This window comes from Eucalyptus grandis, chromosome 4 (genome assembly GCF_016545825.1).
Source record: "Eucalyptus grandis isolate ANBG69807.140 chromosome 4, ASM1654582v1, whole genome shotgun sequence".
In the NCBI taxonomy this organism is placed as follows: Eukaryota; Viridiplantae; Streptophyta; class Magnoliopsida; order Myrtales; family Myrtaceae; genus Eucalyptus; species Eucalyptus grandis.
This window is the reverse complement of record NC_052615.1, coordinates 20,691,900-20,708,499: the sequence shown is the minus strand read 5'-3', so window position 1 is coordinate 20,708,499 and position 16,600 is coordinate 20,691,900. Positions and strand designations below refer to the sequence as shown.

The 16,600-nt window shown below is 40.2% G+C and overlaps 3 protein-coding genes across 4 annotated transcripts; all 3 read right to left on the bottom strand.

Moving 5' to 3' along the window:
* Positions 1–4,291, bottom strand: LOC104441203 (monothiol glutaredoxin-S15, mitochondrial). 2 transcript variants are annotated; one of them, XM_010054231.3, is made up of 7 exons: positions 4,146–4,291; positions 3,071–3,210; positions 2,309–2,443; positions 2,092–2,191; positions 1,007–1,073; positions 494–561; positions 1–405 (listed from the first exon to the last, which is right to left on the bottom strand). In XM_010054231.3, exons 2-7 carry the CDS (start codon positions 3,140–3,142, stop codon positions 269–271), a joined length of 579 nt encoding a protein of 192 aa, XP_010052533.2. In that variant the 5' UTR covers positions 3,143–3,210; positions 4,146–4,291; the 3' UTR covers positions 1–268. The 2 variants fall into 2 exon arrangements, with proteins under 2 accessions (XP_010052533.2, XP_039167703.1); XM_039311769.1 differs by having other exon boundaries at positions 3–405; positions 483–561.
* Positions 4,292–6,396: 2,105 nt separating this feature from the next.
* Positions 6,397–8,272, bottom strand: LOC104441202 (glycine cleavage system H protein 2, mitochondrial). The gene is made up of 3 exons (XM_010054227.3): positions 8,081–8,272; positions 7,105–7,364; positions 6,397–6,823 (listed from the first exon to the last, which is right to left on the bottom strand). Exons 1-3 carry the CDS (start codon positions 8,160–8,162, stop codon positions 6,695–6,697), a joined length of 471 nt encoding a protein of 156 aa, XP_010052529.2. The 5' UTR covers positions 8,163–8,272; the 3' UTR covers positions 6,397–6,694.
* Positions 8,273–9,986: 1,714 nt separating this feature from the next.
* LOC104441201 (pentatricopeptide repeat-containing protein At2g35130) lies at positions 9,987–14,656 on the bottom strand. The gene is made up of 7 exons (XM_010054226.3): positions 14,293–14,656; positions 13,982–14,214; positions 13,287–13,536; positions 12,562–12,707; positions 12,057–12,262; positions 11,420–11,544; positions 9,987–10,652 (listed from the first exon to the last, which is right to left on the bottom strand). Exons 1-7 carry the CDS (start codon positions 14,495–14,497, stop codon positions 10,069–10,071), a joined length of 1,749 nt encoding a protein of 582 aa, XP_010052528.2. The 5' UTR covers positions 14,498–14,656; the 3' UTR covers positions 9,987–10,068.
* Positions 14,657–16,600: the final 1,944 nt, after the last annotated feature.

Here is a 16,600-nt window from a genome sequence, read left to right as displayed (position 1 = left end):
TGTTTCAGCTCTACCCTGATAGATTCAGCCAGGGAAAATTAATTACAGAGGCCATAGACAATGCATCAATTTTGCACTAAAAAAAAAAAGCAGTAGCAAAATTACTACATGACCACTCTGACCTGCTGCAAGTATTGGCCATGCAACTTTTGCTATATAACTCACAATAGAAGCTACATTATTTCGACGCAGAAGTCAGGGATAAGGACACAATTATTAAAGGTAAGTTCATTGGTACACTCTCGATGATCATCACAAAGCACCGAAACTAGAAGAACGGCAATGGTTGAAGGAAAACCAAACCCACCCCAAATTTCCTTTTCTCTCTAATCAGCCATGTATTACTTAAGCAGACTTTTCCTGGTTGGCTGCAATATCCTTGATCTTCTCCTTTAGCTCTCCACTCTAGATGGAAAAGAAGCCACATCAGCAAATATAATTGTAAGTAGGAAGAGCAGAAATAGTATCGAACAAACCCTCACTTGGTGCATACTCAAAATAATATCAGAACCTCCAATGAACTCCCCCTTGATGAATATCTGGGGGAAAGTAGGCCAGTGGCTGCAAAAGAAAGAACAGCCAAGAAAACAGAATGATATGAAATCTCATTTCCAAAATTGAAAATTTCAGCATAAATCAGCTGACATAGGTTCATGTTGCAAGTTTGATCTATTCTATGAAGAATAAAACCCATGACACAATGTCATACGCTTGTTCTCAAAATGTAGCTGAAAATGCAGAAGTCCATACTATAACCAGAGTGCCTTGATGTGATGGATGAATTCTAGGCAGATACTAGAGGCTGAAGTATTTTGTTCAACAATAAACAAAAACATTGAAAGATATTGGCTGCCATAACTTTGAGAGAGTTCATCAATACTTAATCATCTTGGCATTGTTAAAAATGTTATATCAAAGGCCTTTGAAGCATTTCCAGTGTATGAGTAAAATGTTATATGGAAAATCAGCCAAAATTAAACACTGCCAAAAGGGAGGTGAGACTAACCTGAAAGCTTTCACAGCACTTTTCAGCTCTGCATTTTCCAAAATATTCCTAGCACTTAATGGAACATCTGAAAGGGTGGTTAGAAGATTTCAACTGGTTCAATCAATCAAATCCAAAAATTTAACATATCATGAAGGGACTGTGATATGTACGAAGAAACAGATAAGAATGAAATCCCTGACATTTTCTTCTATGCATAACATTCACTAGCACTTAGTGTGGATATGGATGTTCTATCTGTGTAGGACATCAAAAGACATGGACAATATTATATTTCCACATTTAATGACGCCTTCCAATCAGCATATGACAAGCTGTAATAGCTAATGCACAAGCCCGTCATACAGAAACAGAAATTAATCCACTTAAAATAAATTGAATATAGCTGATTTGGGTTAGATTATTTTCTATTTTACAGCTTCTTGCCCACCGAAGCTCTTTAAATAATGGAAATCTCCGGAAACTAAGCATTTGACAAAAAATGTCCAGCTTTGCCTTCAGAATGCTCCTGCTGAAGCGTGAGATGTGTAGGTACTATAGAGGACAAAGATGTGTCAACATAAAAATTGACGGTAACATTTTGTTTAATGATACAGATGATTGATTTTTGATGTTTGTAGTTATAACACATGCAAAGGATGATCAGCATTGGTACTCAAGTCTCAGGCGCTACTCCAGTACCTTGGAATGCAGTAGTTACGTCCTCTCGCATTTCCAGTAGTAATTATAATTGGAATTGTATATTCATGGTTTTCTCAATAGGTTCATTTGGAATGTGAGTATATTCTGCCAATAGCATCATCCAGAAAAGTCAAGAACAGCTCCATGTTAATTCCTGCACCAAATTTTGACATTCCCTGTACCAATTAAAAACAATACAGTCCAGCACTTTCCTCCCTAATCATATCATAACCAGATCTACGTATCACATTTCGCAAAGTTCTAGTACAAGCCTATAACAAAGATCAGAAATAACATTCAGCAGCCAAATTTGTCAATTCTCCATAGTCTTCCAAATTGAAAGCATCGGCAGGCAAGTCCAACAAAGGCATGCTGAAAACGCTATAAAAGGCAAGAGAACTTACTGTAATGTTTCAATACTCTTACAGCTAGAGAGCTGAACCCACACTGCGGAAACTCAGGGACCCCTTTCATGTATATCATCACAGGATTTTCCTTGACATCCTAAACCATAAACAAATTAAGTAAAACAAATGAAGAGAATAGATGAGCAAAGTAAGTAGGACACAGAACATAACAAAGAACTGTAAACCATGTTATGTCATGTCACAGAGCACCTACCTGTTCAACAACATCCTTTAAAGAAGTGGTAGAGTCCTGAAACTTATCCATAGGTTTGAAGTCATCATGTGTGTCAGGGTCATTTGGTACAGTTGTAGAGTATCTCATTCCTCTTTGAATAGACAATGCAGATACCTGCTAATAATAGTTGCAAAAGGGATGTTAGCACAATATTGCAAACATAACAAATGACATACAAACTCGACTAATTTAAACATTATCAGAGATAAGGCTTGAGAGTTAGTGGGTCTAAAAACATGACCAATAACCACTGGCTTTTATCTCAATTGAGCACCGCCTCTGCTATCCTTTGAGAAACAAGTTTGAGAATTTATATTAAAGTTGTTATATTGGCAATGACTAAGAAAAGAAGCTAAAGTTTGAAGTTGGAAGTCACGGCCAGTAATGGCCAGCATTGCACTTCCATCAGTGGAGTATCACATAAGCTTAACAGTCAAGCTGGAGAAGAAGCAACTTAAGGACCTTAAGAAAATAACCTATGTAATTCCAATTAAGACCCTTCAGAGCAAAGAAGACAAGCTGTTTAGAGCGACTCCTCTGCTCAGGGCAACATCTGCTGAGCTCCACGTCTCTATACCTGTTTTCTTGTTTGCCCAGCTAAACTAGCTTCTACTCGCTATCTTAGGGCACACCTCAAAAACCATCTTTTATCTTCAGAATTCAGTCCTATGCACCTCCATCCATTCCATAATAACCAGTATAACCGCATTTTATGCTAGTCGATACAGGAACAAAGCTCACCATTCTATTAGAGCATCCTGCTGGGGACCCTGTAATGCCCTTGAGGAGATGATTCGATAAGGCTCTTGCCATGATGCCTGCTGTAGTCCAGCTCAAGGTTGTATCTTCTATGCGCTAAAGCACCACACAACAGAATATAACTACACGACAAAGATTATGTGCAGAGCATCAGTTATAATTCATACAAAGGATCAAACATAAGTAACTCCACCAAAGTCAGGATAGAGCTTGTAAACAACAATCAACAGTCAACCCAAGGCGGATTGGAACTTTGCATCTGGAGGTGGTTTCTCAAGCTCATGTTATCATTGATCAATCCATTAATAAATCATAATTTTGGAACTGAAAGTAATTTAACTTAAATTTGCATCATCATCATCAATACCGTATAAGCCATGCAGTGACAACAACTAGGGACGAGCAGGGTCCAGACAGTTCCAGGGCTGAAACTGGGAAATAAGCCAGAGGGATGGTTCTAGAGAACCTGGAACAGAGAACTAAACCACCCCTCTATTTTTCTTTTCTTGGCAAAATAATGTTTGGTTTCAAACTAAAAGTTCTCAATGCAAGAGCCCAACCAAAAGCACAACGCAAACAAACATAAAATAACCAGAAATCAATTCAATCTATCCAAATCTCAAGCCTGTCAACAGTAGAACCTCTCCACATCAGTCCCAGTCTCATCACTTTCATTAAGGATTTAAAAAAAAAAAAAAAAAAAACTTCAGAGGAAATGAGCGCAGGACACAACGCGATGTGCTTGAGCAAGAACGTTCCGAAGCTCGTGCCATCAAAATCCATCTAAACTAACCAAACCCCATCATCTATCACGCTCCAACTTAAAGCCCTAAAACCGTCCTTAATTGCATCAGCAAGAAGCCTCAACGCATAAACCCTGATCACGGTCAGCCACACCCCGACCGGACTGCTGAAGGGATGATCCAGAACATGAAACAGAGGAAAATTAAGATAGAGTTTGCTGCGGCTGGTTTTGCCGCGGCGGAGAACCAATATGCATGGAAAAAAAAAGGGTTCGAAAACGGGAAGAGAAAAAAGGTTGAGGAAGAAGGTTTACCGGCGACGGAGCTCGTGGCAAGCACGCGAGCAGGGGAGACAAGAAATGACGGTTCGCCGGAGCTTTTTTATTCCTCGCCACCGCCTCAATCCTTGGCTTGTCTCTCTCTCCTCGTGATTATGTAAAACAGAAAGGCAAAGAAGAAAGGGAAAACAGAGAAGGCCCAAAAGGCCCATAGAGATTGTAATTGGGCCCATTTGGAAGCTATTAAAAAAGGTCATCTTTTCATTTTTTTCGTGGCTTTAATTTAATGTGAAAAAACAACTTCCTTTTTTTTAATCGGCAAGAGGTTGGGGCGGTAAGGGGTGTCAATGGGTTGGGTCAGGCTCGGCCCGATCCGACCCGAAACACTTAAGACCCAAAGAAAAAAACCCAGGTCGGTTTTTTTTTTTTTTTTCATTCTCCTCCTCCTTTTATCTGATCAAAAGATGGTCGAGGACGTGGAAAAGGCTCGGGATTTCAGCCACCTACTGGAATCAAGCTCCAAGAAAGGACTCTAATGCTTTTTTTTCTTTTTTCGGGTAAGATAAGATGTATATAGATTTACCAACAGAACTTTACAAAAAGTAAGTCTCAGCATCAGAAACTTATACTCATGAAGACAAACAAGTCTCCAAGAGTGGAAGGGCACCAAGAGTAAAAGAAAGAGGGGAGACCAAAAGAACAGCATCCCTCGAGCAAGTTCAAAAAAAGATCTGACACCTAAATAGAGAAGAGAGAGGGATCCAATCCCCAACTTCTTTGTATTCTTCTATTTTTTGGAGTGTCCGCAACATGTATGAAGGTGAGAGACTTGTCCTTGACAACCTTGGAGAGGTGTTGTTTCAAAGCCGCATCGAACAATGCATGCTCACGGAACAGTATATTGTTACTGGCCTTCCATATTATATGACAAAGAGCGGCAAAAAAAAACCAAGCGATAGTTTGATGGAATTTATTAGAAAGAAATTGAATGGCCTATTACAAATTCTCCACCCACGACCTATTTTGTCACGGGAGGTTGCATCTTGAAGCCCGAAAAATAGCAAGGCCAGTTGAAATTTGGCATCCAAATTATAAGTGGTCTCTAGAGTCAAGCAGAATTACAAAAAAACGGGATACTCATGTTTGTTGTTTCTCCTCCTCTTTTTTTTTTTTTTTTTTTTTTTGATTGCTTGCGAAAGCTTCTGCGAAAGAGAGTTCGAAGAGGCGTAATGCGCAAACAAGACAAGCAATTCAATGCAATTTTGCACAAACAACATTGATAAACACGGAATCGGTTCTTCAATGGTTGCAACCCATAGGACACAAACAAATTCAGCACATTTACGGTGCAACCGCAACCGAACCATGTCCGACACGAAAGACGACTCGGGCGCTTCTCGCCGAACCCCATTTCCAATCCAGACAAGCTCAAACTCCAAACGTCTCTCTCCATCTCGCACGCAGCTTCTACGCAGTCAGATCTCCAGACTTACGAATACTAGATATACGATCGTTCATCAAGTTCTTCGTCATAGAATAAGGTTTGAGCACATACCAATGAGAGACGCCGGCGATCGTTGCTGGTTCTGGACACGTCTGCGACGACGAAGTTGGTCGCTGGTTCTGGCCAGATCTGGTGGCGACGCTGGCGGCTGGGTGACGACGGTGGTGGTGGCTTGGTGGCTGGGTAGTGATGAGGCCGGTCGACAAGATCTGGTGGCGACGCTGGAGGTGGTGGTGGCTGGGTTCCGATGGTGACGGTGGTGGCTGGGCAGCGACAGCGAGGATGGGCGATGGCGACAATTGTTCAGGCGGTGAGGATAGCCACGTTGTTCCGGCGGTACTGGTGTCGAAAGTTCCGCACCGACCTGGCCCGGCCCGGCCCAATCCTAACTAAAACCTATTGATACCGGCTCCACACCCGGAGAAGACTGCAGCCCAGTCGCAAAATAGCCTAAATTTAGGGTCGGGTTGGGTCGGGCCAACGCCGGCCTTTTTGATAGCCCTAGGGGCGGGGCGAGGTGGCCACTATAGCTACTCCTACCAAGGTTACCGTCCCACCCCACTACAAAATATTCGATTTGAACTATGATCATTCACTCCATGCTTAATTAAAACTTAAAAGCAATGAAGTCTTTTCACATGAGATAGCAAATGTCCAAAGCTTAAGGTGGTTAGAAGTTTGCTCACGACACAGCTCAAATTGTTACAAGCTGGCCGAATTTATTTCCACAATATTCATATAATGTAAATCCGTAAAGTACACTTTAAATGTGACCTCGAAATAACGAGAGACGCGAGTTTTATATGCCCAACATTCACAAATAGAGAAGATTGCATTCCTTAAAGATTTAGATTGGAAAAATTGAATCTGTAAGATGACACCATTGTGATGGAAACGAAGGATTTCCAAGAATTATTACATGAAATTCTACACAATGCTCTACAAAGTCACAGTTGGAAGAAACCACAACGGTAAAGTATGGCCCAGCTTGGTGATGTCTGAAAAAAGGGGTGCCCGGTTGTCCAAGAAGAGTGCCATGCCTCCCCCTAAACACAACTTCAGTTTCTGCAAGGGCAGAGGCTTAATGCTTTGCATCTTCTTCTTCGCAGAACTTTGAGTAGTCATCGGCCCCCATCAGGTTGTTCACTTCGTTCGCGTCTTTCGCCTCGAGCTTTATAATCCACCCGTCCTCATATGGGCTCGAGTTAACCTGGAAAATCCACAGATAAAGAACCCTTCTATCTATCTGAACCTGACGACTACGTTTTGAACAATCTCCCCAGAAGATGACAGTAGTTCAAAAGATGATATTCAAGTGATCAATTAAAAGAGTAGCTACTCTAGTTAACACATCGATTCAAGCAAAAACCGAACCAACAAAATACCATCTTATGCTTTTTGAATCAGTAAGCCATGAAGGACCAAATTCAACTAATCGTTTCGATCTCCAAAACCAATGCAACAGGAGCATAATTCTATAAAAGAACTCACTAGACCGGGAGATTTGTTGAGCTCTTCATTGACTTCAACGACTTTCCCTGAAATGGGGGAGTATATATCGCTGGTGGCCTTGACGCTCTCAACCGCGCCAAAGCTGCTGCCTTGTGCAACCGCAGCCCCTACTTCCGGCAATTCAATGTACACAACATCTCCCAAATGGTCTTGCGCATGATCGGTTATGCCAACAGTTGCAGAAGCGCCTTCAATTTTCACCCACTCATGAGAATCAGCGTACTTGAGATCCTTGAGAACTGCAATAATTCCAAGACAGGGATACGCAATATGAGGTAGTGTCTATAGCAATCAGCACACTGTGAATAAGAGGATGATCCACAGATTCGAAACAAGCTGGTCAAAGCGTGTGAATTAGATAATTGAAAATAGTAATCTGATCTTAATTCATGAATGAGCAGCACAACAAGAGGGAAAACTTCACGTTTAGGAAACAGATGCGATCTGGCCTACCAATGCCATTGGAGCTTTCAATTGGAGATGCTAGGGACTCGAATATGTCAGTCCTTTTTTAGCAGATTGTCATTTTTTTTGGCAGATTGCTCTGCATCTGCTCTGCAACTCATTCATGCTGATCAATGTGTTCTAGCTTTTGACTCAGCACCTTCTTTAAAGCAACCTTACATAACATATAACAATGCCACTTCGGCCCAAGCAACAGGGAAGGAACGTTATTGGCTCGATCCCACCGATCAATGCTCAACACAACAATGACACATACGCAATCTGTTGATCAAAATCAGATCTTTTTCTCCTACTTTTTTCCATAACATAGATCACGTATCATTCATTCTAAAAACTGTATCAGTAGTGAGCTCCACCTCTATGCGTAAATATGTTAATCAACTTGTCATGATAGTATAGATGGAGAAAGTCTGAAAGAAGATCTGAAGACAGAGCTTTGATCAATAAGAAGAAGATCAAGGTAAAAAGCAGGGCCTTTTCTCTCTCTTACCTGTGGAAAATCCTCTGTGGAACACCGAGATCCTGAGGTACGAGGCTGCTCTTGACGCCCACAACAACCTCGACGACGCCATTTCTGTAATTCTAATCTGGGACTATCCCTCTTCAGTTGTCTGTGCACACTCCACAATGCCCTTCTCTCTCTCCCTCCCTCTCCCTCTCCCTCTCCCTCTCCCACAAAGATTTACATAGGATGTGGAGTTTGGTGGATGTTCCTAAAAATAACTTCCTTGGTTGTTGTTGGGGTTGTTGAATGGAAATTTGGAAATTCAGTATAAATATTCCAAGTTGATCGAAATGAGGCCAAGCTGACAAAAAAAGATAATGGTGGTCAGTCACTTGTCTCAGCGAACTCCAATGAGCACAAAGTTGGTGGAATGCTGATTTTTGTGCACCAATATGAACATCACGTGCTTAGCGCCTGCAGTATAGAATCTTTAGCAGACCAACTCCCATTTATTAAATCTCGATTCTCTCGCAAATTGCGCCTCCATTCATGTCAGCTAGGAGCTACCATAAAATCACTTCTTTCGGCAATTGGCCTGATGTTCTGGTTGAAGATTTCCTTCCATGGTTTTGTTTATATCAATGGGTCTTCCGTGACATTAAGAACACCCAATACTCCCGTACCACACACACCAGGGAATTACCAAGGGTCGCACGTGTCTGTGCTCCTGGCATGGTCCGAAAGGAATGCCAAAAGCGTAGTGATTCAAACCCGAATCTTGAGCGAGGAGAGCAAACACATTCACCATTCGAGCAACCCCTTCGGATATTTACTTGTATGTTCAGGTAGAATATTCATCTTCTTATCATCAATTGGCACAATTTTGTTGTTTTACGTACAAAGGTAAAGTTTAATGAATGCTGTCAGTGAGTGTTTGGGGCACTAGTTAAACAATTTATAATTTCCAATGCATTGTCTTTCTCATATTATATGCATAATAGATGTATTAAAAATCAAAATTTTCCCTTATTAAGTACGTTTAATAAGTAACTAGGAAGAACTCACAAGACTTGATTTCAATAACTATATGTAAGTATCAAAAAACCTTTTGTAAAAGAATGACTAATGACTTTTTTTTAAGGTAACTTAATAACAACTTATGGATACTATTTTGAAAATACCAAATTTTATATAGCATGAAAACTAGCATTTCTTATACTAATTACCAAGTTCTATTTACATAGCTTGTTAATGTTTTGAATTTACTTACTACTCATTGAATTACCAATTTAAATTAGATTGGTTTACTAACTTTAATTAAATTAAATTACCATTACACGACAAATGCGTTGGTCATCCGGGCTTCTCTCTTGGTGCTTCACTTTAATGTTCTTAAGGATATCTCCAAGCTACAGATAAAAACCTCCAATTTCACTTACGAAAGGACATGCAAGCATACTCAACCTAGCTCCTAGCACGACATTTGCACATTTAGAAGAGCCCTATTGTTTTGCAAAATTCTTAATGAAAGGACATTCATAGTATCGTGATTTGAAACATTCAAATGCTAGCCTTAGAAAACAATAGCCTAAGGGCAAAATCTCTCTCCCACGATTTACTTTTTTTCAGTGTTTTAGGTACCTATCTTCAGCTTTCTTTGGAAAACAACCTGATTTTGGATTTGTTTCAAGAAAGAAGAACGATTCACCATCATGAAAAAAAAAAAAAAAAAAAAGAGCACTACCGTGACAAAGAACGCAACAGTACTCGAGCTTTTGCAGAAAATTTCTATCAAACTACTATTTAACAGTTGTTTTCTTCTTTTTCTGTAACATCAGGTTCGGTAATAACTATAGCTCGTCGTGCATATGTCCAAAACCGTCACCTGGAGCTAGTGTGGTTGCGCCACGGTGGAACATTGACCAAAGAAAAGGCAGGCTTGCCATCGACGTGAACAAAGAAACCACACCTTGGACAGCCATATCATTTCCAAGATTGTTTTCGCTCATCAAACTATAGGAAGCGTGCTTCCTTTATACAGGCAAAGCAGTTCTCATGCTCTTGTGCATGGTTCTGATGACAGCGGTGACCTGCTCTCTCTGATCTTCACTCGAACATGCCGAAAGCAGCACTTTCGCAGTTCCTCCATCCGGGAAACAACCAGAATCAATCATTTCCTCAAAAATGTCTAAACATCTTTTGTATAGCTTCTTTCTTGAGTATGCTCCAAGTCGAGACGTCCACGTCACGACATCCGGCCGTAACCTTTTGATAGGAATCATCTGGAAAAGCTCCTCGACTTTTTCCAAATACCCTGCTCGTGCATATGCATTAATCAGTGTATTATAAGTGGTTATATCGGCTACATATGGCCCAGTTTCCATTGCATTCAACACTTCCTCCATCTTTTCAAATTGTCCTAATCGACCATAGAGGTTCAACATGTTGTTGAGGACGTGAGTATCTGGCTCGAGCCCAGATTGCTGCATCTGTCTTACGATGTCCTCACACTTAGCTACGTTGCCACTTTTCGAGTAAGCACATAAAAGTAGCATGTGTGATTTCATCGTGGGGACTATCCCTAGTCGCTTCATGTCTTCAAAAACAGATTCTGCATCTGAACCACGAGCACCGAGAAGAGTGAGATAAAGGATGGGGACAGCAGGCAAGTGCTTACAAGAATGAATCTAGTATCCACAAGAGATTAACTCTAATTTTGTCCCTCCATGTTTTTTATGGTTCCCAGACATGAATGAGCAAACATCATGCCATTCCAGCATTCACAGCTATTGTATCAAACTTAAAATAACCATTTCTGTTAATCATAGAGTACATGAGGCCAAAAAAAAAAGGGCAAGATATTGGCATTGATTTTATTAGAGCAATCAGTATCTGACATCATAATATTTTATTTACACTCTAAAATTTATTGCGTGCTCATTTAGGAAAATGTGAAATGCAAAGCTTAACCAATCCAAAACAGAAAATTAGTCAGAAGAGAGCACTCTAAATAGATTTTGTTTCTTTGCTATTCCCAGGATTGATCATGTCCCAATCTCCCCTCCCACTCGACAGAATGCTAATGGCCAACATTCTAGGTTGATTGCACTTGTTTGATCTTCAACTAAGCAAACTCCAGATTTCAATTTCATGCTTGCTAATCTCTTCTGATAATTGAGAAGGAAAAAAAATGACCCATACCCCACGTGTGCAGTGTTTCAAGTTCAAATGTCATCAACCCCATAGAAATTGTAGATAGCATCAGCTGCTCAAGTTGCTAACCTTCATAAAGACCCGATCAACACCATAGTATCTTTAGATCTAATGGACTTGACTATTGGAAGATGATCTAGTACAGCATCATCAGCTCAAGGTGCGACTAACCTTTATAAAGACCTGATCTCCCATATGCATCTACCATAATATTGAATGAAGCCCTGTCAGGTTCACAGCCCATGTGCTGCATGAGTGAGAAGATTTCTGCTGCACCATAGGGATAACCTGCACGGCTGTCAAAGAATTTGACCTAATCAATTTCAGAAATGGTGAGAGAAAGGAAATTTTTTAGGCTCATGAACAATGCAGCTTCAAGTGCAAACCTAAAATATCTCTATGCTCCCTATGAACTCCTTCAGCTTTAACTTAATGGTAATCCAAAACCAGAATTCATATTGTGCCTATAGATTTGAGGAGGCAGAAGCCAAACGTTACAATAATTTCTTCGAAGAATTACACAACTAAGTTCTCCTGACACTCATCAATTACTTAAGTTGTTTTTAATGCAATCTAACCCTTCTTAGCATTCTCACACGTAACATAAGATAAAAATGCCATAATGTAAAGTGATATATTGTTATCTTAAAGCACCAGAGATTATAAGATTTCTCTTGTTGTGCTTCTTCGGTTAACTATCATGCCGCTACCTTCTTATCTATAAGTATTGTCACTGTACTTTTTTCAGTGCTTGCTAAGGTTATTGTTGCCAAAAAAACTAAAGAGAAGAAACCATATCAATAAACACCTGTAAGCTTCCATGAGTGCATTATAAGCATAAACATCTGGCTCATGCCCAGCTTCCTGCAGCTGCTCAAATATCTCTTCTGCTTTTTCACATAGCCCCTCCCTTGCAAATGCATTGATGAGAACGGTATATGTGCAGATATTTGGCTTACACCTTTGACTTCTCATTTCATTGAACATCTTTAAGGCCATATAGGATTTACTTGCCTGTACAGGAATATACATGAGCTATCAGAAATTTCCACATAAGAGAACAAAGCATGGACTAACAAATGCAGACCATATGAGAGGCGAGCTGATCTCATACATTTCCTCTAGATAATAAAAATCATTTAAAATGATCAGCATCGAGTACATATTGCACTTCAGGCCAAACTTGTTAAGAGGACCTCAATCACTAATTAAACATTGAAGTCACAACAATGGAAGCTTGTTGCATTTTAATGTGACTATAGTTAATAGGACAGCTGCTGAAAGACATGAGTACATTGTACAATCAAAGTCACCTTTCCAAACAAGTTGATTAGCATGGTGTATGTCTCAGTCGTTGGTTGGCAAGACTCTCTCTTCATCCTATCAAAGATCTTGATTGCCTTTTCAGGCTTTCCTCCCTTCATTAGCCCATCAATGTATGCATTATACACAGCAGCACCTGCTCGAATGAGAGATTGTCCTGTTCATGCCTGACTGAATATGAAGTACCAAACATAAAATGGTGGAATGGAATCAATACAATGCAAACAATGCAAAACTTATCTCTTAGGCCTGCTCAGAGAACCCCTTATACTAAAACGATGCACAGAGACCTTATGAATGTTTCAGCTTGTAATATTCTTTTCATTATGAAATGAAAGAAATGTTGGCCCTTAATAATTCATCCCATATGATATTATACCAAATAAAGTATCCTCTGTCTTTGACCAGGGAAAGAAAAAAAAAATCTTCTGTCAAAAGGCTCTTTTCGGTTACAAACACCACAAAAATTATGGATGTAAAAGATGAGAGCAAAATGAATGATATTGCAATACATCCAAAGCAAAATAATGTCTTGCCCAACTTCTTTTTGTTACTTTCAGCAAGACAAGAAATTCATGCCAATCAACAATGCATCCTTACACCTTCCACCTAGTACGTGCAAACCTATTCATTTAAAGTCCACTTTTAGAGTTAAAAAACTCAGTTAGCCCATGACTCTACCATCAGACAATTACTATATATTACCATAACGCACTTGGAGGAAGGCCATATTTTCTCATCTCCGCAAAGACAGCCTCGGCTTTCTCTAGCAAGCCACATGTACAGTAGGCTTTCAGAAGAAGGGCATATGTATCCTCAGTAGGAACACACCGAGCTTCAAGAAGTTGCAAATACGTGCTTTCTGCCTTCTGATTCATTGACTTGTGTCCGTAAGCATCTATCAATAAATTGTAGCAGATTACATCTGGCTGGAAGGAGCTCCTATGCAGTAACCACTCACCTATCTGTGCATATCATCACAAACATTAGGAAAGTCAGAAACTGAATGTAAACAACATTGTGTATATCCTCTCTTACTGAAGAAAAATCATGACATCATACAGATATCAGCATCTAATTGAAGGTTTGCAGAATTTCCAGCTCTACAAGCCAACTTTGTCTTAACTAAACGAATGGAAGAACAATTATAAGGACATACAGACCATGGATGTGAGGTCACTAGTGTCTAAAGCAGCAGAGGACGAAAGAACAATCACATATCCAACCATAATCAAAAACAGAAAAAAGCGAATGGCGTTACAAGCCAACCACTAAATATCTTCAGAAAATTAAATTCTTTCGTCAAACTTTGGTCAGCTCAAATTGCTTTGCAGATGGTGCATGAAAGATTCCTCCATTAAACAACAGAGAAAATAAAATCTAAAGAAAAAGATCTAATCTTCGTCTCACCAGGATTATTGGGTACCATTTCTTATTCAAACGAAGTTGAACAGCTACATTTATGACATCATCCCAAGTGGCATGAGTTGGAGGGAGAGTATCAAGACAAGCATTGACCCTGTTAGCATCATTTTCCTCCATAACGAAGCTCAGAATTTGCTGAGCACTAGGACTCAGAACTGGGAATATCCCATCCACAAACCCAGAGCCGTACTTCCAACCTTGGCTTCTCAAAGACCCACCTGCCAAAACTCGTCAAAATTAGACAAATTTTAGGCAAAAAGAGAACAATAAAGAAAAAGAATTTTTTTAGTGATTACCCTTTTTCCTGGAGACCTTTTTGTGATCGAATCTCCTCAATTTGCCACGCTTATCGAAGTAAAAGCTGTCCCTCTTAAAATTGTCAAGAGAATCGCCTTTCTCCGAGCTACTTGATACTCTCCATTTGAAGCTGTTGTCATGAAGCCTCGGCCTCGCGATAATGCATTTGAATAATGTGCAAGGAAGAACCCAAGTTTCTTGCATGACTTGCTCTTTTCCTTCTACTGTTTCGTTTCTCTGACCACGTTCGCACGAAGCCAACTGGGTAATGCTTCAATCACTTGCTCGTATTCAGCTTCCTTCAATGGCGTTCTTGCTCCTGTCTGGTTCTTGATATTTTTTTCACTCGATATTTTGCGGAAAATATCTTATCCTAGGATGTGGTGTTAAAAAAAGGAGGAAAAAGAAGGTCCTGGCTATAATTCAGTTGTTACAAGAATAAAAATATTATTATATTTGTGTAAAAATATAGGATACCAGTGTGAAAATTAATTACAATAAAGGTATCACCAGTTGCTTTCACCAGTCAAAAGTCATTATCACAAAAGTCATTATCACCAGATAAATTATTAATCACATATAGGAGTGTTTGTACATTGGTATTGATATTTCAAGAACCACAAGGGAGTGGGAGAGGCCGCTAATATATAAGCTTACATTCATTATCCAATATTCATAATTTCGTGTGATTGAAATTATTCATTTTGGCTTAATCATGTAGAACGCATCAAATCATTATAAATAGTATTAGAATGGTTATGGTTCATACTCGACAAACTCATATGCTTAGTCTAATTACTTCTTTTGGAAACTAGGTATATACCCAATTCGATTAGTGACGTATTGCTTAGCCTACGTGAAATGGGCTGGCTCTTTGCATTGATAGTTGGCTGAAAAAAAAAAAAAAAAATCTCCTGTGATTGTTTGCCGCTTTGATATTTTCTATATAATAACATTCATTAACGCAAAACGGAACAACCCGTGTTCATGGCCTCGGAACAAAGAAGGTCTAGAAGATGTTAAGAAGCTACCATCCATTTCTGATTTTCGTTTCTTCCTTTTGATAATTTGTTTCCTTACCTATTAAAACCGAAAAACGAAGAATTGGAGCTGCACCGAGAAGATCAAACAGACATATATTACTGGCCTGCATTCATGCGTTTTGCCTATGTATTTATAGCATTGCCCCTAGCGGCCGTGCAAAGAACAATCAACAAACTCCCGCTTTGATCGCCTCTCTCTCTCTCTCTCTCCCCCACCACCATGAGATGCCGACACCGCTTTGTCTTCCTCCGGCAACCATTCTAGCGGAAGAAACAGATATAGGATCAACCATTACTCGTCTGTAATTTGGTTCATGTTCTTCATTTTTCTCATATTCATAACGTTTAGCCATCTAAGTTAGATCTCCATGGGAGAAAGGGATGGCGATGCGCGGGTCCTGACCATAATCACCCTCTTCTTTGTGTGCATCGTCGTAGGGGGCGTCTTCCTCGGCCTCTACTTATTCCGTCCTAACACCGAAACCCCAGCTGGTTCTACCTCGCCGGCATAGTCCTTGAGGCCATTCCATGGGGCTTTTGGCTTCTTGGTTATCTCTACTATTGGCTCCGGCCTAGACCTGCATGTAATCCACCAAAAGGGTTCACCCCTCGTGTAAATAGCACTGCTGTGGCGCCAGAGCCGGCACCGGCGAGACATCCACAGTCGCCGGTGAAAGATTCCCCGCACAGCAGAGACAACGATGATGACGAGCGAAGGCACGTTCGTTTTGGCGCTGTGATTGTGATGGGGAATGAGGAGCAAAACGGACATCAATCAGGCGTTGAAGGGCATAACAATAATGCTCTGGGAAATACAGAAGGTGGAGGTGATCATTCTCATAGCAACACAGGGTCGACTTCAAGTACGTTGAATGATCAGGATCTGTCAATCACTTCGAGGGAAAGCGAGACGCCATTGACTGGGGTTTCCTCTTGTAAATGAACCTTGTGTGAAGGTTAACGTTATACATTTCTGATGCATATGGTGCAAATAGCTGTCAGTATATGTTATAGATCAAGATGGACGATCGAGTCAATGTGATTTCACTGAAAAAGATTCCTTTTTTGGCTTCGTAATTCAAGCTGTGAATCTGGTTGGCGAGATAGAAACCGACTGCAATGAGATTTTTTACCTACATGTGATAGGAATCCTCTTAACATCTGTGTGCAAGAGCTGAGGTCTCTGAAACTGACATGGCCTTCATGTCATGTGAGATGATGTGATGATATTCTAGGCTAAAGTGTGGAAAAGTGACAGTTTGAT